This window comes from Heliangelus exortis, chromosome 1 (genome assembly GCF_036169615.1).
Source record: "Heliangelus exortis chromosome 1, bHelExo1.hap1, whole genome shotgun sequence".
Taxonomy (NCBI): Eukaryota; Metazoa; Chordata; class Aves; order Apodiformes; family Trochilidae; genus Heliangelus; species Heliangelus exortis.
The window spans coordinates 84,833,436-84,858,875 of NC_092422.1; the positions used below are offsets into that span (position 1 = coordinate 84,833,436).

Below are 25,440 nucleotides of genomic sequence, written 5' to 3' on the forward strand. Positions count from 1 at the left end.
AACTTAAAACTGTTGAAAAGTCATATCTGGCAACCACAGATGAAACAGACAGAAGGAAATTCAATGCTCTGAACCTCTGCAGACCTAAAGACAGTTTGATGATCTTGGATCAAATCTTCCCTGTGGAGGAAGGTAATCACCCAGTGCACACTTCTGGATGATTTCTATAAAATACTGTACTTCTTGGACACAGAGTCAGTTTTCCCCAACTGATACCTAGCACTCATCAGCTGTAATTTGCTTCCAAACAATCCATCACCTGACTAGATTTATGAGATGTGTTCCTTTGGTCACTAATGTGAAGAAAACCACGGATATGGTATTACTGCACGTGGGCTTCAGGAATAGACAGCTTTGTGATAGCTCTGTGGAGCTAAAGAAAAGAATGCAATTGAAATTACAATTTTTCTTTCTTTCCTTCCCCTCCCCGCCCACGGAAAGTGGGCAGTCCTCAAGTGAATGACAGTAACAACTTCTCCACACTGAAAAAGAGGAAAGCACTATATAAGCAACTAAAGGTGTTTCTGTGCCATTCCTGTATGACCGAAGGACTGTTGCAATCAGCTTTCCACAGTATCTCTTTTTCTGTCTCTAATGGAGCTGCATCCTGGCCTAACTTCAGTCTTTTTTGTACAGACAGCATCATCTATTCTGAACTTTAAATGTCTAACTGCTTTTTGACACTGTAAAAGAAAGGTGTACATTCTGAAAACCTACTTATGTCAGAGAGATTCTGTTTTTAGCTGTACTTTCCAGATTCAAATATCGTCCCTTCCATTGCAGCACTGGATATAAAAAGAACATCAGACAGAAAAATTTCCTCTCTGCAAAGGAAGGTGCCTGCATCTTGTGTAGGTAAGCTTAAAACTACTACTTCTTTGTTTGACCAGACAAAATTTGGGCATTGACACAAAAAAGATCATTAGACTTCTAAACAACTGGATTCAACGATTACTTTGTGATTCAACAATAACATTGTAATAAAAGCATTTAAGACAATCCATATGGGGCTTAGTATACATTAAAATGCCAGAACTATAAAAGTCAGTTTAATTTGCAAGTTGCCAAGCATGGCCTATAGTATAATTTTAAATATGATTTTTAAACCTTTTGCTATTAAATCAGCTTGCTGTCTGGGCTTTTTATCATAGCTACACAATCCTCCTTGGTATCTAAGTTCATTTGCTTACAGCTGTTTTCAAAGAAATTATCTTCAGTCTGTAACTTTGAAATACTAATATTTTCCATATGACTGTATATGGAACAAAAGCTAACTAGGATACACTACACTTAAATAGTGTCCATCTAACAAGAAAATTTCTCTTCATTACAAGTCAGGGAGCTGAAATGCTAGTTTTCATATGCATTCATTGTATAGATTTCTTATTTGATTTGATTCTTATTGTATTTGATTTCTTATTTGAAGTATGGACATTGAGGAAATGTTGAAAACTGAACATGGAAAAAAAATACATATGGCAGTTTTAGACAACCATTTTGTATGTTTAAAAGTTCAGATGGAATTGTTCAAAATGTCATGGAAGTTCAGAGCTCTGAATAAAATAACATAAGATACAGATGTCAGCACAAAATAAATGCATCTAGCCAGCTTACTGAATCATACTCAGTTTAATTTGGACTGAAATGGAGGTACAGGATATCTGCATTTCTGCAATTAAAGTAGTACTTTGCACTTCTTTTGCTTACTTAACTTAAAATAGCATAGAGGTAGTTTCCAAAGTAGGTTTCAGATGTTACAGAAAATTGAGGAATAAGCTAAGACCACACAAGTTATTGTCAGAACCCATCTTAAACCTTCTGTTTCCTCATTTATTTTATTAGATTTTATGCATGTAAAATCCTTGAGGTTTAACATCAGCCAACTTTTCTTCACATAATCTCAGTGGAAGAGAATACCCAAACAGTAACCTCATGCAAACTCAAGATGATAACCCCAGAGGACAAACAGCAGTTAGTAGCAATGAAAAGGGAGATAAACGAACAGTTAAAATAAGAGCAAAATATATGAGACGTGAAGTGCATGGTACAGAAATATAATTTTAAAAATTCTGTTACAGCTCTGACCATTATCATTCAGCATAAATGAGAAATTCAACGTGTTCTCTTCAGCCATCATCAGCTACTACCATAGCTCTACCAGTCATCTACTCTTTCCTATTTCCTGCTGGAAGCTTTGGAAATATTCTCACTGCCTGGATATTCTCAAGGCGAGCATCCACAAAAAGAACACAATACATTTACCTGGTAAATCTTGTCACTGCAAATTTACTCATATGTAGCACTATGCCTTTTCTGGCTGTGTATTTTGCAAGGGGGTACCAATGGCCTTATGGTTCTGTTGCATGTACAATAGCAGATTACCTTGGTACTCTAATTATGCATGTCAGTATGTATGTTACCATCATAATTTTATGTTCAATTGCTCTGAGTCAGTATGCAACACTGAAGAAAAACAGAGACACACAATACTCTCAAGCAGCTAATGAAAACTTCTACAGATGTGTACTTGAAAAGTTTCGTCAGCCAAAATTTGCTAAATATTTGTGCATCATTATATGGTTTATTGTGGTCTGCATAACAGTAACAGCTATAGCATACAGCGCCCAAGCAAGGGCTATGGAAGAAAATCACAGATGCTACAGTATGAGTGTAGAAGCTGGTCAGTTTTCCACAATGATTTCAGCTTCTCTTGCCACTTCATCTTTTTTTGTATCATTTCTGACGGTTTTGTTTTCCTACTATTCTCTTACCAGACATCTGAGTAAAATACAAAAAAACACCTGTATTGGAGAAAGGCATTTAATTTATAAAACAGTGAAAAGAAACATTCTTGTAATCCAGCTTATATTAACTGTCTGCTTTCTTCCATATCATATATTTAGGCCAGTTTTTAATGTACTGCTTACATATAATGACTGCCCAAGGTTAAACTATCTAGTAGAAATTAAAAATTTCCTTACTTGTCTTGCAGCTAGTAAAAGTAGTTTAGATCCAGTTATAACCCTTCTGCTAGATAAAACATTTAAGAAAAGTCTGTATGGCCTGTTTAAAAAATCCACACCAGAAAACCACAAACACAAAGCTGGTACTTTCACTAATGAGACTCCCAAAATGTAAAGAAATATGGAAAGATGTTAGTAGAATATAAGTATCAATAAATTAATTTAAACTACTTATAATCAGACTCTGATATGAAGTGGTAAATATTTAAACAAAATGAAAATGTTACTTGTATTTTTTTTTCAAATTATTTTGCTTGCTACATCAGCATTAGCTGTAATAAATATAATGTGTAAATCCAAATGAATCCAAGTTATTAATATATTGAACTGTGTAATTTCCCTTTCTGCAATACAGAAGATATTTTATGCTTGACCTAAGGACAGCATTTTCCACCTAAATAATAAAGGAAGGAGGCAGAAACTAGGCAGAATTTAAGGATCTAGTTCTCTTTTATCATCAGTGACTCCCAGGTTTTAGACACAGGTTTTCTTTATAAAAAAAAAGGGTGAACACAGCAGAGATGGAATGTCTGAACCACATATCGAAGGCTTAAGGAAGCAGGCACAGGGATCTACAAAACACACTCAAGATCAACATGTATTTTTTGTTCAGAATTATCTGAGTAAAAGCTCAATTACTTTTTTTTTTTTTTTTTTTTTAATGGTCAGTGCATCATGAGATGCTAAAACTCTTCAGTGCATGAAGAAAATTTATTGATGATTCTAATATTACTGCAAAATGACATTTACTTTAGGTATGCACATCACATTAGGGTTTTACTGTAGTAACTGTTTTCAGGAGTTAAAAACTGTGTGAAGAAATCATGCACTTTTTAAATTCTATCCTTCACAAGAAAAGTTTTACTATAACTTTGTGACAAAATAGCAGAAAAAATCTCTCAGATTTAGGATTTCACTAATTTATTGCCCTGCTTTGACACTTCCTTTCATGGCCACAGTGTTAATGAAATTATATCTGCAGGGTTAATAATAACAACCAGCAGGGATGAAGTCCCAAAGATGCAGCAGCCTAGAATTTTACTTAGCCTTTGAGAACAATAGGTTCTATACAAGCTCTGTAGCTTAGTCAGGAATACTTTGTCTTGCAGTCTTATCCATGGCAGTCAGATTCAACAGCTGAGGCAGTGGCTTTCTTATTGGTATGCAATAGCTTTTGTGTTCTCAAGGTACCACACTCACCCAAAAGTGCTACAGACTTATTTCACTTCAAAGGTGGATTAAGGCATGCTGCTCCACAAGGTACATCCTTTACAGCAATGTTTAAATCCAGACCATTTATAAAACAGTGCATAAGGCACAAAAGATCTACAAAATTGCAATATATCTGAATGTACAATAATATAAGTGAAGGAAAAAAGAATACACGTAGTTATTTCTAACCTCTGGTATTATTCACTATTAAGAAAAAACCAAAAAGCACCCCCCCCCCCCCAAAAAAATAAAAAAACCACCAAAAAAACCCAACCGCAAAACAAATCACTGGAACTTCCATACTCCTAATTTAATCTTGCGAGGTATACTCTATGGTTTAATTAGGTATGCATAAATGCTTATTATTTACCATTTAATGTATTTATATAATATATTTATATATTTATTTATATTATATTTATTTATATAAACCATTTAATAATCATTAACAGTGTGCAAGCAGGGCAAACCAGGAGGGTTTCTGGCTGAGTGGTTTGTTTTATTTTTGAACAGTACAGCAGGTAGAGATTTCAATTATTCTGAATAATTTCTGTAGGAGATGTAAGATTATGTACAAGCCTTTTCCCTTTTGTACTCTGCTCTCCAACTGAGATCAAGAAGAATTTACTGAATGTAAAACTTGGTAAAAAACACTACATACTCTAAGAAATTCTATCATTCAACAGGAACCTCCCAATAAAATGTAGTGAACAAGTTTCCCAACTCTACTACTAAGTTCCGTAACAGATATACTAAACCAAACCAAGTGCCAGTACCACAAAATATTAAGTCTTCTCTTGGAGGAACCCCAATACTTCAAAATTATGTAATAGCTGCATGCTCTGATAAAGTTACATAAGGACTCAAGTGAAAGACAGAAAATCACAGGTACCATACAATGTTACCTGTGATAAGAGAATTTAATCATGGCTTCTTTCACAGCATTCCCACGTGATGTTCTGTGTATAACTTCTGGGAGAACCTTAAGTGGGCAGCTTCAAGGGTCTAATTCTACAAAGCATTGTAGGAAAGTTGCTCTGTGAACAAAGCCCTTGAGCACATGAAGCTGTTTTATGCAGGTGGGTGTTTGGCTGAACATAATCAATGACCAACTACCTACAGCAGGTCTGACTCAAGCAGTTCAAGTCCTCTAGATGGCACAGTGCTGCTTAGATGATTGGGTTTAGATCAGTAGCTGTAGGTCTGGGTGAGCTAAGCAGCTCACTACCAATGTGTTCTGGTTTGACACAGGCCCAAACTAAGAACCAACAGCTTTTGTCCTTTAAATACTTTTTTATAGGGAATACAATTGTTAGGCTATCTCATCAGAACATCTGCCTGTAGATGCTTTCCTTAATGCAGAGTTTTCGATGGTAGCCTGGCCTTAAGTCATTTCCCACTTTTCTAGCCACAATCACTTGTTCCCCAGTGTTGCATTTATCAAAAAAGTAAGAAAATGGATGAGACTTTGGGAACTACTGATCAAATACAACTTTGTGATAGACTTTTTGTAAGATCCCACTTCATCATTTCTACATAGTAGAAAATAAGTGGTATTTACTCTACTTTTTTTCTTAAATAGACTGTTAAAGGTGATGCCTCCTTTAAATTTCCAAATTAAAGTTTTTCTTGGTTTAAATAGTGGAAAAGCTTTCATGCAGTACAGGCAATTTTAGAAACTAAAAATTGAGTAATATGTTGTTTAACATTTGACAGAATACTTCATGCAGGACAAACCTCCCAAAATAGAAAGGCATAACAGAGAGACAGAGAAATACTTCAGCAAGGCCCAACTCACACGCTAAAATTCTTGCACCGCTTAGACATCCTGGTGCCAACTCAGGAGACAGCAAGTGACTTGGGAATTGTACAGTAAAAGTCAAAATAATTCATTTCCATAGCAGGGAACACAAAATCCTAAGGAAAATATGCACAGCACATCGTTTGCAAAGCAGTTTGGAAGCCTGCAAGTCTCTGTCTACCTCCTGGTTAACCCATTCAAATGTGCTGCATAGGTCCTGAACTCATTGATGAGAAGATCCACATTTACTGACTGCAGGGCACATAATTGAAATATATAAACTTCCTGAAATGGCAACTCTGATGCGAAACATTTGTAAAGGAATGGACATAAACGAGGGAGGGGGGAGGGAAGGACTGACTGAAGAAACAACTGAGAAAGCTTTATTCTTGGAACCTCAACTTCTGCACTGAATGAGGAAGCACTCTACAAAACACACTTACTGAGGAACACTCTTACCTACTGAGAACCTGTGAAAATATTTTTTTGCGAAAATATTTTGGATGTCTACATTTAGCCAGAAAGCTTGCCTTGACTCCTGATACACACCAATAATTATACTTTACTGATCAAACAAATTATACAAGCACCCAAACTATATGGAAATCATGCAACAAAGCTGGAGTTTTTGGAGTGAACTAAGGATGAGATCCTAGCAACTAAAGCTCTTGATGAGATAAAATTACTGTTATATTAAAAGGTATTTTTATAACAAGATTTCCGCAAGATTCTACAAGATTCTTTCTATATAAAATGTTACATAAGCATCACAATATAGGCTGACTGAAGACTGTAAAACCTCTTGATGTTTTACTGATTAGAAACACCTAGTTGAAGTTATTACAAACATAAATAGGTGAAAAATTTTGCAATAAAAAAGAATCACACTCTACTTCCAGTAAATAGCACAGAAGTCCTCAGCCAAGATCACCGTTAGATCTATTGTTTTACTAACAGATAACGCAGTGAAACTGTCAAGATAAGATAAAGAAACTTTTTCCACATGCTAAGAATATAACAACTCAAAATACTGAATGCTGACCAAATGTGACTGTGCTAAATGCACAATGCAGCTTTCGGTACTCTAAACCACATCAACTGCCACAGGGACATTTATAACAAACCACCACATTCAGTTTTTAGAATCATAATTGTTAAAATAATTCTGTAGCACAGAACTCAAGGAAATTCAATGATCAGTGGTATTCTATGCTGACGCAAAGAGTTGCAGAAGCATACAATTGATCTTTATTTTTCTTGAAAAAAAAATTATAGCTATAGAGCACGTTTTGGTGACTTCGATTTTAGTTCCATCAAATGTCAAGGCATGGAATTATTGTCTGTAAATAATGTGTTGTCATATACATGGGAACTATCTTCAGTTTTATTTTTCTTAGGAAAAAAGCTGTTTTAATGCAGATTTAGCCCATTTTGTTTCTTTCTTATTCCTGAAGTAAGAGAAAACAATATTTTGCAGGACAGAATATAGAGGAGTGGAAATCTGGAAGAAAGAGAAGCAATTTTTCTGCTATTTCTTTGTTGTGTTGTTGTTGTCCTCTCCCACTCACTACTTTTTAATTACTATGTTGACAAAATACTGTCATTATTGTCTAAGACAGCTCAAGGAAAAGCAGCAGACTTCAGTGACAAACAGTAAACACACTCTAGCAAGGGTTTTATAGAAAAAGACAAGCATCTCATTTCAGACCCACATTACTCCCACTTCCCTTTTCTGTTCTCTTTCATGAAGATAACTCTGCATATGAACTACTGTGTAATAACATTCTGTATTGGAAAAGACCCCATTTCAATGTTTCTGCTTCCAGTAGCCACCTTCTGGATATTTCTGACATAGCAAGGTTCTGAAACAATACAAGGAATGGCTGAGTCCTATACCACTAGTTTAGCAGAACAGGAATAAATCTTGTGGTAAGATAAACAGTTTTTGATATTCACATTTCCAATGCATAGTTGGCTTGAATTTTCCACCTTTCTGCATTAGCATTTTCTACTTTCCTGATCATACAAACCAAGCAGTGAATGAATGCCAGACCACACGAACTGAAGGTGAAGCAAAAGTACAAATGTCACTGATTATAAGGCCTTCAAGCAATTTTGAAGGGAGTCAAATGATACAGAGCCTCAAGAAACATCTGGGCTCACAGAGCAGTGAAGGAAATTAAGACAACTGCAGGCCATTTTTTGAAGGTTTTAAGGTTTTGATTCTGTCATCAGGGGTGACTCTGGGGCATACAGGAGTTCATCAGAGCCTGCAGTCATGGTGCTCGGGAAGCATTAGTAGATCTTGTCATTTAGAGAGGTCATGTGAAGTTTCTGGCACAAGACTACAGCAAACTGATTTATTCCTGTCTAAGTCTCCCTAATAAGTCAAGAGACAAGGGAGCATAAAAGTGTTAAAAAGACACCTAACCCTTACAGGGACTACAAAGGTGCAATTTATCCTGTGCACTAGATAATGATCAAAGATTTTGTAACTAAAAATAACATGCAAAGGAAGCTTAAGAACAGAAAAAATGTATTTTGACTACATAAACATCACAGATTTTTATTAATGCACTTTCATCCATTCTGATAATTTGGAAATTGGTCATTTAGTCTACTTCATTTCAAAACAATGTCTACAGTGACATCTACAGCTGGGATACTGCACTTAGCTTAGTATGTACTAAACCCAAACCCTATAGTTATATTCCTGCACTGTTTCTGTCAAAATGAAATCGTGTTTTGGTTTACACTGCCTTGGACAGATACATTAAGAAGTCTTACTTGCTCATGCAATTGAACAGGTTTATTTCTAAAGATGGTATTTAATAAAAACAGTGCTTTTAAGCTCTTCAGAGACTGGATAAGCAGCAAAATAAATTCCCATTTTAGACTAGCAAAATGGCTGTCCCTCAGAAGTTCTTGAAACTGAAATTTTTTTTGCTAAAGAACATGGTGCAGCTTTCAGGAAGATACAGCAACATAAAGATGCAAATTCTGAAATTCTCATGTGGTATCAAAAATGAATAATGAAAAGGATCTAAAACCTTCACGACAGAAGAAAATGAGACATTCTGTAAGCAAGTTAGAAGTAATTTTTAGAATTTACGGTAAGAAATTACTTTTAAAAGAAAAAAAATTGAAAAAAACAGCCGATTACATGGAATAACATTTTTGATTTTTGAAAGGAAAGGAACAAAAGATTGGAAAATGTGTGCAATGCCTGCGTAAGCAAAACCAAATGTGTCTGTACCCTCCTTCTTCACACATCACCTGCAGGAGTCTGAAACATCTCACTGTCTTTCAGTCTTCTCTACGCACTTCTATGCACTAAACCCCAAATTTCATTTCTCAAACTGCATCATCAGAGCTCATTAGAATTTTCATTAATTCCTACAGTAACAGTGCACGACTCCTTCCCTCTCTAAAAGCAGACTCTTAGAGAAGAGGGAGTAACTATCTACAAGAACGACATAGAAAATACATAAATTCAAATGGAAAAGTATCAAACCCACTAAGGCTAAAACTCCCAAATGCTTACATTGCAGTACTTTGGGATAAACTAGTTGTATGAATACCCACAGAAACAGGATGAAATTCACCAGATCAAAAAGAGTAGGTACATACACTGTTCTTAAGCCCTGTATTGCTTGTTTGTATTAGAGATTTGTTTGTATTAGAGATTTTCAAGTCTTCTTGCAAAAAGTAGATAATACTACCAATATTGTAGCATTTAAGTATGCATATCTCTCTGAAATCTGAGTTTGGATGAAGAGTGTCACTATGCTGTCAAAATGAACCCATGATTTTTAATTTACGTAATTAACTTATATTAACTTCCTAACAAGAAAAAAAATGCAAGCAGATTTCATATGAATATTCCAAAAGTAGAAATTATACTGACTACAATCAAAAACATATGTAATCTGTGAATAAAGATCTCCTAAATGTACTATATTAATGGAATTAGAAATGGGCTTCAATCCTACATGAGATAAGATAATCCTACATAAGAATAAGCATACACTCAGCAAATCTAGTTTTCTTGTCTATAGCTTCCCCCTCCCTCTAAATTAGAGATCAGCATTCAGCAGTTTGTATTACTGTGGTGAAGAAAAAGAGAATTAAAACCACTTACCTTCACATCCCTGTGAATTATATTATTATCATGACAGTAACGTAGAGCTTCCAGTATCTGTCTCATGTAATGACTGAAAAAACAAAGACATCATACATGACAAACTCACAGGAAAAGTTGCTATAAATATGAAACTAATCAACCAATTTAACCTTAAAAATACAGAATTCAGTAGAATGAACTTTGTGTTTATCATAGTAAATAATAAAATCTAACGTCTGAGGATTATTCCAATTGCACTAAAGAAAAATTAGAAATAAAAAATCTTGCATTTTCCATTTTGTTAAGGTTTCAAATTCTGCTTCATAAGACAGAGGAGTCGGGACCTTTCAATTTTTTTTTAATAACCAAATGCAGAAAGGAAAAAAATTAGTATCACTGCTTGATTTACCTAGAAAGGGATAGAACCAAGATCTTGGCTTGCTTGATGCAGATATAAGACTGAGTTTTTCCTCCCACATCCAAAGGACTCTCTAAAAGATTACTGACCCTACTAGAAAGTCAAGAAAGCCAACAGCATCCTGGGCTGCATGAGGTAGAGCATTACTGATGCGTTAAGGGAGGCATTCCTTGTCCTCGAGGTTGCAGCTGATAACAGGGAAATATATTTCTTCATTAACATAATTACACAGTGCCCAATTACAAGTTGCCCAGTGAGTCTGTGGAATCTCCATCCTTGGAGATCTTCCAGAACCTGCAGGACAAAGCTTTAAGCAACATATTCTAAATGTAATGTTTACCCTGCCTTGAGAAGGAGGTTGAATTAGAGACCTCCTGATGCCTCTTGCAACCCAGCTGCTATGATATTAGAAAATTCTACAGTGTTGAGAAAAGCAAACACAGGGTCTCATGGGCTTTGAGCTCAATTATCCTGCCACTAGGACACTAGGACACTGTCAGGAAAGTCACCTAATGCCACTGCATGAAAGCTCTATAAAAATCAAAGACAAAGAATTAAGTATTGGATGTGAAATACTATTTTACTCAATAATCTCATCGAATTAATACAACTGCTTAGTGACAAAATGCTCCTAAGTTCTACTTTGGAAATTATTGTAATACACATTCAGACTGTGGAAATAGTATTATTTATATTATTCCAACTTTTAATAACCTGATTGTGCAACAGTATACTCCATTCTTTTTTTATTTATCATGTGGAATTAAGTAAAATTATAATACATGCCTGGCTACAGCCTCACTGTACACAAATCCAGCATCTGCTCTCTTCACAATTTCAAAACACAGATCTGCTCCATCCATGCTGCAGGTAAAAAGAGGGAAAAATGTTTAAGACAGACAAACACTATCAATTACACAAAAGAGCTAAAAAAAAAAAACAACGTTTATTCCACTTATATAAATCTTACATAAAATATTTGCCACAGGTTAAACATTTTGTGCCCCTCAGGTCATATAACAGTTCTCTCAAAACATCAGCAAAGCCAAACATCTCTTCTATTGCTTAAACTGCTCATTAAAAAAAGTGAATATGACAGCAGAAAATCAATGCCCTGTAAAAGAAGGCTCTGCAAATTAACAGCTAATACATGATACTATGTTAAATGTGTTCTCAAAAAAGCATTCCAAGTGCAATCCTGTAAATAAAGATTGTAGTTATACACAGATCTTACTCAAACCAAATTTTAGATGAAGACTTTGAAAAATACTCTAGAAATCTAGTATAGTCTTTCCAGTTAGTTTCTTATAAGGAGCACAGAAGAAATTTCACACCTCATAGCCTCACTGAAGGCACCTGAAAACAGTGACAGTACAGTGTACACTATCACTAGGTCTGAGCCTTCATACTTTATTCTTTTTCTCCTTAATTGTCTGTAGTCTTTCTGACAACTTGCCACAATAATAAGTACGATTCTAGATGAACATATATTAACATTCCCTAGGATAAAATTGGACTACCATTTATTTAACCCCAAAACAACCTGGTGTGGCATAATTGCCCTCCTTTTCTTTCTCCTGTAAATAAAATAAGGCAGATTTGTATCTAAAACTGTTAATTTCTAGATGGGGAAAGGAGAGAATTGTAACAGGAACAATAAAACCACATATTGTAATCCATGCTTAAGTCATTTGCAAAAATGTTGATTGTAACATAGAATTTTCAACCTTCACAACTTTCCATTTTTCTCTCCGTCAAAGACTCAAGGGGCAAAAGAAAAGCAGAGTTCACATGTTAGAAAGCCAACATTATCAGGGCTGTTTTGTTAAGCTAACCTAACCAGAATGTCTGCATACAATTTTTTCCCTTGTTACACAACTGCATTGCAATCTCAGGGAGTCTCAAGCAATGTGCAGAAGCAGGTCCCAAATAAATCCCGAAGTTATCCCCATTCAAAACACATTATCATGTGCTTAGAGCACTGACAACTGTGAGAGACTGAATACCAAATGAAATGCCTGTTCACCTCCTTAAGGTGGAAAACAAATTTCTTGGCCAGCACGTGGTACCATCTTTGGGTTTAACAAACCCCATAGATCAGAAACCTGTACTGCCAAACCATGACTGCTCATCTCTGCTCATCAACATATCCCTCTGTATTTTTTTCCAGTAGTTTTTCTGTCATGCTCAATTCCATACATCTATTCTGTATACATATCTAAATAAGACTCAGAGAATATACTGTGCTACACTATACCTAGTACTGTACAGCAGCAACAGGGTCACATTCAATAAGAATGGCATAAATGCATAAATCTGGATTTAGGTGGCTCACTGGGAAAAAACCCTCATATCAGTCTTTCACAGCATTCTTCCAAAAATTCATTTCAGCTAGATGGGAAACAAAACTGAAATCTGAGCAGCATCAAGGACCATAGAACATACAAAGTGTATGATTAACTAACCAAAATTAGGAGGTGTCATTCTCATGAAGTAGAAGAACACTTCAGAAGATCAATTTCCCTTTGCCTTGCTATGAACTACAGATGAATAGAGGCTTTCAAGATTTTTAGCAGTATCAATAGCTGCTGAGACACTGAGCCAGTTGTCATTCCTTCAAATAACTTTTCCATTAAAAAGATTTTGGTAATTCGAATGGTTTTTAACGTATTTCTATCTCCCACTTATACATATGAGCATTTTTCATTAAATTTTGTAACAGTGGGTGGCAATTTGAATTTGTTTTCAAATATTTTTCAATTAATTAAATTATGTTGATTTAAAAAAATTGCTACACACAGAAAGTGGTGATGTTGAAAAGCTTTATTCCATTAGAATGAACTCTGTTGATCTCCAAAAGGAAAATTATGCATCAGGTCACTTCAAATGACTACGCCTTTTCAAGGCAAAATCTTACTTTAAATGTTGCTTTTTCTTCCTGTAAAAATAGGGCTTGTATTTACTTCAATGGTGTTGAATTTTATCAGCTGAAGTTGCAAAACCAAGAGTCACTCTGTTATAAGAAGCCCCAGAAAATTCAGTGCACTAACAGACTTAAAACTCAACAATATCACAACGACTTAAAAGATGACTTTGCAGAAACTAAACGGCTTACGTGATGTAAAAGCATTAAAGTTTTCAGATCCTGATGAAATGGAAGGTTGGGAAGTCTCAAGGTTTTTTAGGGACTATCAAGCATTAGGCATGTGAAAACCATAAAATAATAATTTAAAAAATGATAATATAAAATCCAATGAAATAAGCAAACATATATATACACATATGCAGAAGATGCATGAGTAAACTGCAAAAAAACTTGCTAAAATTATAGCACAACCCTAATCTGAGACAGAATCCCCTGATGCCAGTAGAGGGCACTCATGGAAGATACATAAACTGAGACAGTTTATGGTATTTACAATGAAAGTGCCAGCTAAACCAACCCTGAACAGGGATTTAACATTCTAGGATTCTAATTTAATGACTTTTCTAACTGAACTGCAAGCTTTTAAAAATGAATTTAGAACTTCTTCCTTTTGCTGGGTATTTTAAAACTCTGGCCCAAACTTTACACCTCAAAGCATCTGAAAGAATTTCCTCTCAAGTAATCTCAGCAACCTGTTTTCGTATGGAAAATACTGATTTTAGTTTATTTTGATTTTGCTTTAACATTTAAGACTCGATAATGCATTATAAAAAAAAAGAACATAAGTCATATAAATCCATATAAAAAGATGACAGGCTACATGTGAGATGACATTTAAAAATAAAACCGTAAAATGATTAAATATATCTAAATGAGCTAAGTCTACAATTCCAAGAGATAAATCTCTCATAGAATGCACTAAGAAAAGCAAATCCACCTATGTATAGTGGTGAGATAATATTCTACAAATGACCATTTATTAAGGTATTCACTCACTACTTCTGTATCTGAGCTCTTCAGCATCAAATTCAGTTCATACACTTTGATTATACTGAGAATAAACTGCATATAGTGTACTCTAAGTCTTAGATGTAGATTTCAGACATTTCAAATGGAACATTTGCTTTGTTTTAAAATTTTTCAAGTAGCTGACTTTTCACAAAGTACTGCCATTGGTAAATACCAATGGTCATTGGTAAAAAAAAAAAAAAAAAGGAAAAAAAATCATTCTATGTAAAACGAGTATTCCCCCCACCCCATGCATATACTACCAAGCAAACATAATGTGACACAGAAAGCACTGTCTAAAATAGCTCATTATTGAAGAAATATGAAAGAAAGCAGGTTTCAACGCATTTCATAAATGGATTTTTATACAGCAGGAGAGTTTTGCATATTATTTATTCTTTGCAAAGCACAGACTTAAAAAAAAAAGAAGATTGCTTTCATCTGTTTTGACACCATAAAATATACTGTTTGATACATATTGTCTACAGGCTTGCATTAGGTAAAAGGTCACAGTAAACTTGAGATTAATGATGGATGACTCTATATACAGCTGTTAGCAAATTAACACCATGGAATGAGAAAGAAAATTGCAGCTGTATGATAAAGCCTAGAGCTGGCCTTATCTCAGATGTAAGGTCTCTCTGGAGCCTCCAAGGGATCTCTGCCATCAGTGGAACAAGCCCATTACTCTTTTGGGGAGCAATTAGGGAGGTGTGTAAGTGGCACGGGCACATAGATTCATTTATGACACAGTAACATCTAAATACTTTTAAAATAATTTTACTTCAAGAATAAGACTTTCTGGGATAGAATCTACTTCTTACTCTACAAAGGCACTTAATCTGTTATGACCAGCTGCTTCTATGTGGTTTATTACAGCAATGCTTAATGGTGACCTACAGGTAAGGTGACATGATGACCCCATTCTAAAGAGAGATTGAATTTGTGCATAGTTGTTAAAACACAGCTAATTTATTGGTATTAAACTTCATTGCTACTGTCCATGTTAATCAGTACTTCAATGAATTATGACTTAATTTTTTTTAATGTTTACAGTAACAGAAGCTTTCAAAATTGGGCACAGCTTGTATTGTTTTTCCCGAGTGGTACAATCTCTTGTTATTAGATATATGCTACAGTTGTTTATTTAACCTGCAGTTTTTTGTAACAGTAGACTTGCTAAAATATTAAGGATTATTTCAGCAGCTGTTCAATGTAGCTCATAGCCTCTGAAAAAGCAGCTGACTTAGGTATCATTTATGTGCAACCGACAGCACAGTTAGGTTTGGTTATGTTGTGCATTTCATGTGCTGGATCTGTATTTATTTTCATACAAAGCACCTGCCAATACACAGATATATCATCACAAGTTTAGCTTCTATCTCCTCTGCGGATCTGTTTTGTCTTCCCCTCTTCTGTCATTTCAGAATAAATAGATCTAATAAAATATATTTTATTACTGCAAACAGATCTTAGATGCAAAAACATTTTTTGTTATAATAGCATAATGAATAGAAAGAAATACAAGAGAAAGTTACCTACAAATACATAGGTACCTTTGCACTAACTGCAAGTTTCTTACTATGATCACTATTACTTATTATGCCACTAACTCAATCAAACTCCGACAATGCAGTCTTACTCCAAAGCAAACATCAGTCTTCTGTTGAATCACTTTAGCAAAACATCCCATCCAGCATAACACACTCTGTCCTCAACTCTCCTGTTCCCTGCTCCACTCTGAGCACAGGTGTTCTGCTGTCTTGTTTTCTATCAGTCTTGCAAAAGAGTGATGCCTTTTTGTGCACAGGAGAGACAAGGAGATGAGATGGTACAGTATCATTATCCTTCAAATAATTTAGCCTCATCTTCTTTCATGTTGCCTCAAGTCAGGTACAGTATTCATGTAGTAATCCTAATTTTCAGACTTGCTTTTTATGTATATAAACATAAATGATAACAGGCTTGCCATTAAAAAAATAATTACTGCTTTTGTCTCATGTTCCTGAGCTACCTTTTTTCCATTTCAAAATCTTGTTAATTACCACAGTATGTCTCCCCAAGGTCTACATAATTATTTCATAATAGGATAATAAAACTCACTTATTCCATGCTTTGGGGTTTACAAAATAAAAACCAACGTCAGTACTGAATCAAAACTTAGAGATAGGAAAGCATAAAACAATTATTTCACACATTCATAAGTATATAAACTCACCTGAAAAAAGGCAGAAGACTTCCAAGCAACAGTTTTCAGCTTAATTTTTTTTTTCTTTTCTGTTGGCACCTAACTTTTTCTCTACCCAAATGGTAAAACTAACATGTAAGAATTATTCTTAAGTACGTATCTCAAGTCAAATTGTTGGCTCAAATGGATGTACCAATTTGACCTAATACACTGGCATGATGAAGCTTGGCCCAACATAATCTGGCCAAATGCATCAGTAAACAAAAACAGATGCCCAAACACTAGGAAAGAATATATGGGGAACAAAAAAAGGAAGAGTTCATAGGTACAGAAAAGAGAAGGAAAACAGAATACAGAAGATGAACAAATTAGCATTCTGCATGTCTGTTTTATCTCTCCTAATTAGAATCACAAAATTATGGAATGGGTAGGGTTGGAAGGGACTTTAAAGATCATCTATTTCCAACCCCCCTGCTTGGGCAGGGACACCTCCATGAGAGACAAGGTTGCTCAAAGCCCCATCCAACCTTGCCTTGAACACTGCCAGGGAGGGGGCAGCCACAACTTCTTTGGTCAGCTTATTCCAGGTTCTCACCACCCACAAATTAAAGAATATCTTCCTATTGTTTAACCTAAATCTCCCCTCTTCAAGTTTTAAACCATCTCCCCTTGTTCTCTCACTACACACCTGTGTAAAAAGCCCTACCCCAGCTTTCTTGTAGGCCCCCTTCAGATACTGGAAGGTTGCTATAAGGTCACCTCAGACCCTCCTCTTCTCCAGGCTGAACTGGAGAAGAACTGGAACTCAACTTCCTCACCCTGTCTTCATAGGGGCTAAAACCTAACTCAAGAAGGACAATAAGTTTCCCTGAAAGAATAAGAACATTGCAAGTGTTGACTAAAATGCCTCTACAGTGCTGAAGAGTCATGCTTTGTTCACCCTTTCCTATGCCAATGGTAAATAAACTCTTATTTCAAGCTTTCAAAACATATACTTTAGACAAATACCACTTTTAATATCATATGAAAAGGTATGGGGTTTTGCAAGAATACTTTTATACTCCAATAAGCTTTATTTTCTTTTCTAAAACGGGAAAAGCAGTGCTAAAAGAATAATAGTCTGGAAAACAAAGCTTCACTATGGGAACAGAATACCATCAGTTACTCAAAGATGCCAAATATGAGCAGGTTTTTAACTTGTTCTCATGTACCCTGTCACAGACTCAGGTGCCATAAATGAACATTTCTGCCCTTTTAAAGCATACTATAAAGCACCAGCCTGATGTCAGCCACCTACCCAATGTAACAACAGCTTTTGTTTGGGACAACCTGTACTTGCCAGAAATGAACATTTTCATAGCACTCAAGACTTCTGAGCTACAAAACATGCAGGCTGAAGCAGACATACTTTTAGGATTTTATTTAGCAAACGACAACAAAGAAAGGTAAAATCAAAGAGAGCAACTTACAACTCAAATACCATATAAAGCATTCCATCTGAGCTGTATGTCTCCAATAGTTCAACAATATGAGGATGCTTCAGCATGTGACAAATACTGGCTTCCCTCTTCAGATCTGTGAAACACAAGAAGGTAGAGTATTAGCTACATAATCAAGCTGATGAACAAAACAAAACCTGAAAACAATTAGAACATAATTTTGGGAACATGTACACAGCTGAAATTTCTAATAAATTCTTCAAGCTTTATGAATACCAATGAAATGCTGTTTAATTATTATCCTTCAAAACTTCGGTGTGAAGTTAAAAAACTCACATAGATCTCAAAACAAACACATGAAACTTAACTGGCATTCTTGATTTGACCAACTGATAAGATTTCTTTGGTTGTAATCTGAGGAACTGTACAGTAGTAACTTCTTTAATGCACATTTGCAGACTACAGATTTTCACAGATTGGTTTTGATTGGAAGTGACCTTAAAAATAATTTAGTTCTAAACCCCCTTCATGGGCAGGGACACCTCCCACTAGACCAGGTTGCTCAAAGCCCCTTGGAACCAGCCCTTGGACACTGCCAGGGAGGGAGAAGCCACAACTTCCTTGGGCAACCTGTTCCTCTGTGTCACCACTCTCACAGTGAAGAATTTCTTTGTAATGTCTAATCTAAATCTACCTTCTTACAGGTTGAAACCATTACCCCATGTCCTATCACTTCATGCCCTTGTAAAAAGTCCCTCCCCAGCTTTCCTGTAGGCCCCCTTTAGGTACTGGAAGGCCACTATAAGGTCTCCTCAGAGCCTTCTCCAGGCTGAACAACCTTTAGCCCCCCTTTGGACTCAGTTCCAACAGCTCCATGTCCTTCTTGTGTTGGGGGCTCCAGAACTGGACACAGTACTCCAGGTATTTTCCTCTTAAATAGCCACATCACTGTGAAATTATGTCCAAAACCAGAAGACAGGCTCTTTCACCACACTACAGAATTATTAAAATCTGGACGTCTCTAGTCTGATCCAGACTAGAGATCCAGTTGCCCAGGATCACAACCAGTTTGGTTTTGAATATCTGCAGGAATGGAGACTCTACAACCTGTCCAGGAAACCTATACTGGTATATCTGATCAAAACCCTCATACATAAATAAGATTTTTCTGATGTTGGAATTTCTTGCAGTTTACAACTTTAAATTGCATCTCTGTTCTAAAGATGAGGGGAAAAAAAGCAGAAAAATTTGTTAATGAAGTAAGATCAGAAACCACTCTGACACTCCTCTAAGCTTGAGAGATTTTCTTTTTATACAAACAACATTTTAATTTTCCTGATCACAAATATATCCTTTGCTGGTATAGAAATGCCAAAACCCAAACTGCACTGAATTAATTTTCTTTTTTCTTTGTTGAAACTATTTGGTATTTTTGTTATTTAATCACCCTTTAATTTTTTTTTCCTTTTAACTTACCATACATGTTTTAGAAAAATAAAACAATCCTGAATTAATCCCTCTGATGATAATTTGAGGAGAGGAAAATACCAGTCTGTATTCTGAAACAAACATTTTCCACAACATTGTTCAAGAATGACCTACATTTATATTTGTGGGAAAATATATAAATACAGTTTGTAGGTTTGAGAATGCTTATTGTATTGTCATGCTATAGTGGAAAGAAATCTGAAATGCATTATTTTCATTTGAGCCCTATTATATTTCTAAGATTAATCAATAACATTCAAAACCACAACCAGTGAGGTTAATATCCTTCCATGTAAGGCATTTAACAGGTTATTCAGATGTATACTAGACTTTTGATCTTTTAGTCATCTATAAATTCAGAGAAATGCTCAGAATTTGGAAGTGACTGAATTTTAAAACAAGAAAAATTTTCTTACTAGAGCTTTCCTATTACATTTCCATGTTTCCTCCCCTTTATCCTTGCAAATATTATCTAAAAGCAAAATGAGCAGAGCAACTGCTTAAGAAACCATTATATAATGTAATCTTAGAAAGCGCAAACAGAGCAGCAAAAAGAAGCAAATAATTGTCTTTCAATGATACAGCAGAAATTTAGATAAATAAACTCAGGTAAATTTTGTCCTTTACAAAGAGATGAAATTCTATTGCGTAGAAAACAACAATATGTCTTTCACTATTGAAAATATTCACATAGCAGTTTTAACACCACATTCATGCAGAGGATCTACTAAACCCATATTGTAATGTTCCCTTCCATCACGCTTAGGCATTGATTTGAAACTAAATGATTACCACTTCCTAGGAAGTGACAAGTTCTCCTTGTCTTTCCCTCAAGGACAGTCTTTCCTAAACAGGATCACGGGTGAACTGACTGATGGATAGAACAAGAGAACAGAAAACCAGGTGATTCTGTGGATGACCATGATCTTCAGCAAATAGGGTGCTTTTGTCTCTTACTGTATAATGACTTCACCACGGTATCTCCTATTAGCTGGAATGCAAACTGAAAATCCAATTGGAAACTACAGGAAAGTTCTGCTTTATTTACAAGTCAAAAGAGTGTTCAAAATAGTTTAGTTTGGTTGCTTATTTTATTAATTTTTTGTGGAGTTTATTCATATTTTGAAAGGAGGAGGAACAGTGAGAAAGAAAATCTATGCTGCCATTTACCTTGTTCCTTTGAACAATACTTGCTTGTGAGGGAGTGAACACAATTGCTCACAGACTGAGCATCAGCAGCAGAGAAAGGAGAAACAGATGGTGGAAAATAAAATATCCAAACAGGCAAAGAAATGAACAGAAGTCACAGAACAAGGTTTTGTATGACTAAGGGATCTCAGGGCTAAGAGTAGAACAAAGTCCTATTTTAAAAACAGCAGGGACTTGTTTAACAGTAGAGCTATTAAGGAAGAAGAAAGCTACCTATAAAGAGACAGATGAGTACATACCACACGGATTCAAAGCCACAGAGCAAAAAAGAGATGACAAATTCTTCAGTCCATTTGGACTGTGACCCAAGGGTCAAAATATGTCAGGTTTAAGACCAGTAAAAATGAAAAGGGGGACAAGAGAAAAGGCAGAGGCAACACACAAATTTCATTGTTTCTACATAAAAAAATGATGATCATCTACTCAATCCTTTACTAAATGCTTTTACCAGGCTGAATTAAATTTCAGCTCCATATGCTCCTCAAGAGGTAATTAAAATTCAAAGTGCTAACAGATACTTTTCCAGTTCTGAATACAACATAAAACCAAGCAGATGTTTGGCTGCAAGCAGGTGACTGAAGATTTCCTAAGCAAAATCCCATTTTTATCAGTTAAGTTTTCTAAACATCTGGTAAATATTTTAGCTATACCCCATGCATCGTGTATCAAAACAAGCCTTTCATATTACAAATACCAAAAAACCCCCAAACTTCAAGACAAGTCTAGAATCTGCCAGTGGAGAAAGAGAGCTTCAAAGAGCAAGAGGTGACATGCATCATTTACTAATAATTATGTGTCTCATATTTAGAACAGTCTCCTTCAGCAGTAAACAAAATTTAGCTAAAAGAATGTACCCTAAGGCAAGAAAAGGTCTTAAAATTTAAAACAAACTGTCGTATTTTAATTCATGGACTATTTATCTTTTATTTGAATCTTTTTTGAACCTTTCAACTATTCGTCTTGTTTTGATATGGCTGAAGAAATTACTTTCTTGTCCATTCTTTAAGCCTTCTCTGTCAGCATTTCTTTCAAAATTAAACATTAATGACATCATCAATAATAAATACAACAGTAAAGGTCTAAAAGCAATAGGACAAGCTTTAAAAGTTTCTCTACCAACCAATTTAAAGTAATTGTTACATAACCAGAAATAGGCAGAAAGATGTGGTGCTTCATTTAACGTGCTTAGCACATGGTCTGATACTTTATATCATAATTTGAAAAGCATTTAAAAGCCATCATTTTACACTACCATTCTAATAAACATTCCAGATTTTCAGTCAGTTTACAAAACTCCAAAGCTTTTTTTTGTTTTTAGCAACTGGAGACACACTAAAGTTTTCATTTTATACATGGCTAATTAGAGAGACTCACTGAAGCTGTTAATATGGCATGAAAGTTCAGACTTCTGTAACAAATAGAAAAGTTTTAAGATTGAAAAGGGAATTCCCAGTGACAATTACTACACTGAGAAAATGCAGCCTTATGTTTGGATACTGACACTGAAAATTAATTGATGGAAGCATTAAAAAGATAAGTAGTCTATATAATCATAAAGAGAGATATGTCAGTCTTTGATAGAAAAGATAAAACATGAGCATCACTTAAAATTTCCATGGGAGTTAACTAATATCCCACGCATCTTTGACAATTCCAGCAAAAAAATAATTTCCTTTCAAAATCTGATACTCATGGTTTAAAAACATCTCAAACACACTGAAATATATTTTGAAAGTATGCTCATAGAATCCTACAGCATGGAAGAATTGGATGCTCTCTGGCAGCCTGAATTATAGCCCCATTTAAATATCTTAGAAGTGACATTCACAGACTGTAGCAGCCACATCTTTTTTTGGGAAGGACAGCATCAAGTCTTAGCAAGACAGAAGACATACGTCATTTTTAAACATACAGCATTCTGATTTGCCAGCTTCAGTCCTTTAAAGGATTAGCTCTCCAGCCCCCGCTTGGGTATGACAGTATTTTGAAAGGAAATATCTACATCCATAGTGAGCTTTTTCCTTAAAATGCCTCTATACATATTGTACAGAGAGGATGTTATTTTATAATTTGAATACATGTAGTAGTACTAAGTTTGAGAAGGCAAACAATATGTTTTTTTCACTTGACTGTGAATCAATCAAAACCTACCATGGTGCAGACCATGGAGATGTTGCTGACCACTCAAACCAGAATTCTTCCAGATACAACTAAACCGAACGATGTGCTTAAGAAAGGTGCCTGATGCACTTGAGTCTTGAACAGACTAGTCCTAGTTCAAAATAACCCCCTGAAGCATGTTTAAGGCAGGCACTGAGCCCCCAGCACCAACTGTTTCACTCTACAAACACATTGCTATTTATCTTGTGGATTATTCTCGGCTAGCTGCTAAATTCAGTCAGACTCTAATTTACTCTCCTCTCAGCAGGACAGGGAGTAGGAAATATGAAGAACAGGAACAAAGCTCATGGGTTGAGATAGGGATGGGGAGATTGCTTATCAGATACTATTGTGTGCAAAATAGCCTTACATGACAAAGTTGACTTAACTCCCAATTAAAATTAATGCTTACTAATTTGGGTAGTGGTAATCAGAAAGACAACCATTAAACCAACAAATTTTCTCCTCCCTTTCCCAGGCTCAACTTCACTCCAGACTCTTTTTGCTCCTCCAGCATGGTTCCTCCACAAGCTGTAGAGGACACCTGCTCTGCCACGGTCAACCTTCTACTTCCCTGGTCTTGGTATTGCCTTTTTCTGTTCCACACTCCTTACACCTTGCTCCAGCATTTCCTGCACTTCCTTAAACATATTTTCACAGAAGTGGCAGACAGATGGCCAATGACTTCAGCTTTGGTCTGTTGGAGCCACCTGGAAGCAGCTGTGTCCAGCACAGGGCAGACCCTGAGCCTCCTCCCAGAGAAGCTGCCCCTGCAGGCCCCTATTACCACACAGCAATTTTCCGGTTTCCATTTTCCAGTAGCCAAGAGTACACTAAACACCACACTCCAAGGTGCTCTGAAGCAGTTCACTACCTCCAAGCTGAGCACACTGCTACAGACATCTGTCTCAAGACAGCATGTAAGAAGCACACAGGACATCCTGCACCACAGTAACCTGTGGTTTAACCAATTATACTGTAACTGAGGTCATGCTTCCAAGACCAGGTGAACTTTCAGGGCAACACTTAAAAAGTTTCCCTGTCCCCCTGTTGCTCATTCTTGCTCCTCTGTGCTAATCACTTTTAGGCTTTATTATTCTACTAATACAACAAAGAAGTAATAAAATCTCTCAGCACACCAAAACACTGCAACAGGAATGGGCAGCTGGAGGTGGGAACATCCTATACTGACAATGGCAATGAAAGTCCTGCCACAGAACCACAGTGATGTTTCTGCCCCAAAGATTTTATTTTTTTTCCCCCCCCATGAGAGACTATTACCCTTTCTCTCAATCAAAAACACACTCCCTGCCTCCCTGGGGTATGTGACCAACTCCTCATCACACAGATACATCTGACCAGTTAATGACTCTTTGCCCAAACAAGGAGTAGAAGCTTTCCTGCCTCCCACACACTTTGGGGTGGCTAAAGCTCCACGGTAGCCAAGCTGATTTAACTGCTGGCTGTTTTTCCCTTCATCCCACACACATTCTTACCCTCTGTTCTACTTTTGCAGCAGCCTGGATCTTGTCGTACCACACACCAAACCATTTCGGTGGTAACTCAGTAAAAAAACATTAATTTTTTCCCCCACTGGCTCAGTGTGGTGCAACCTCAGTGTGTGAAATGGCTCAGTGAACAAGCTCAAGTCTAGAAGCTGCTTAAAACAAAGGAAATGGATATAGAAGGAAAAAGCATATAATACCCTCAAAGCCTGCACTTGGAGCTGCTCTAGGATGTTGCAAAACACAAATAGAAGCAAAAGTACACACCTTTCCCTGCTAAGTATCTCCATCATCATCAGATATTTTATTGTGTAATCAATCCATACCTTAACAAACATACTTAAAACACCAAAAAAAGTACCAAAAAGCCCCAAACAAAAGCATATAGCTTGTGGCTGGCCTTTGATAAAAACACCAAGGTAACAAAAAATTGCAATGACAATGTGAGATAATCCATCTCCAGTCAGTATCTTTTGCTTTAATGCTACTGTAGCATTTGGGGAAAAAATGGTGACAGGAAGAAAGAAAAACAGAATGAAGTTAGAGCTAACGCACAACAACCAGAATCCATTCCTGAGCTCCCCATACAGAAATGTATAGAAATCTCTGTTTCACGGAATAAGACTTTAAAGCTGCTTGCTAAATTCTGAGTAACATTTTCTGCTCTATTCTTTCTCAGTGTTTGGAAATAAACATAAACATGTTGATGGCTTTTTAGTTGGAGCTGGGTGCCCTGGGGGACTTAAAAGACAATTTTCCTTCCTCAGTTTATATTCCATCAGCTATGAAGAAGATAAAATTAGGTGTGAAAAAACACTTCCCTTTCCTTCTCTCTCATGACTTTCAAAATATCCACCTGAGTTGTCCAGAATCGCATAGCTGACAGACAAGCTAAGTTGGTTTGCATGGTTGTGTCTATGAAAGGAAACACTCCTTAATT

General features: G+C 36.0%; 2 protein-coding genes across 22 annotated transcripts in view; one reads left to right on the forward strand and one right to left on the reverse strand.

Moving 5' to 3' along the window:
• CASK (calcium/calmodulin dependent serine protein kinase) overlaps positions 1-25,440 on the reverse strand; it is a 192,339-nt gene that overhangs the window by 98,085 nt on the left and 68,814 nt on the right. For all 19 annotated transcript variants that reach the window (XM_071751251.1, XM_071751348.1, XM_071751359.1 and 16 more), the window contains exons 3-5: positions 18,169-18,274; positions 11,364-11,441; positions 10,178-10,250 (exon numbers count right to left, since the gene is read on the reverse strand). In XM_071751251.1, the coding sequence (XP_071607352.1) occupies positions 10,178-10,250; positions 11,364-11,441; positions 18,169-18,274 (257 nt within the window). The remainder of the gene's footprint in view (positions 1-10,177; positions 10,251-11,363; positions 11,442-18,168; positions 18,275-25,440) is intronic.
• Positions 609-3,201, forward strand: GPR82 (G protein-coupled receptor 82). Of its 3 annotated transcripts, XM_071751438.1 has the most exons (3): positions 609-696; positions 784-855; positions 2,079-3,201. In XM_071751438.1, exon 3 carries the CDS (start codon positions 2,104-2,106, stop codon positions 3,136-3,138), a length of 1,035 nt encoding a protein of 344 aa, XP_071607539.1. In that variant the 5' UTR covers positions 609-696; positions 784-855; positions 2,079-2,103; the 3' UTR covers positions 3,139-3,201. The 3 variants fall into 3 exon arrangements, with proteins under 3 accessions (XP_071607539.1, XP_071607530.1, XP_071607548.1); XM_071751429.1 differs by lacking the exon at positions 609-696 and having other exon boundaries at positions 769-855; XM_071751447.1 differs by lacking the exon at positions 609-696 and having other exon boundaries at positions 769-851.

Excerpts from the sequence above, each read along its gene's own strand:
- GPR82 (XM_071751438.1), top strand. The coding sequence starts at position 2,104 with ATGAGAAATTCAACGTGTTCTCTTCAGCCATCATCAGCTACTACCATA.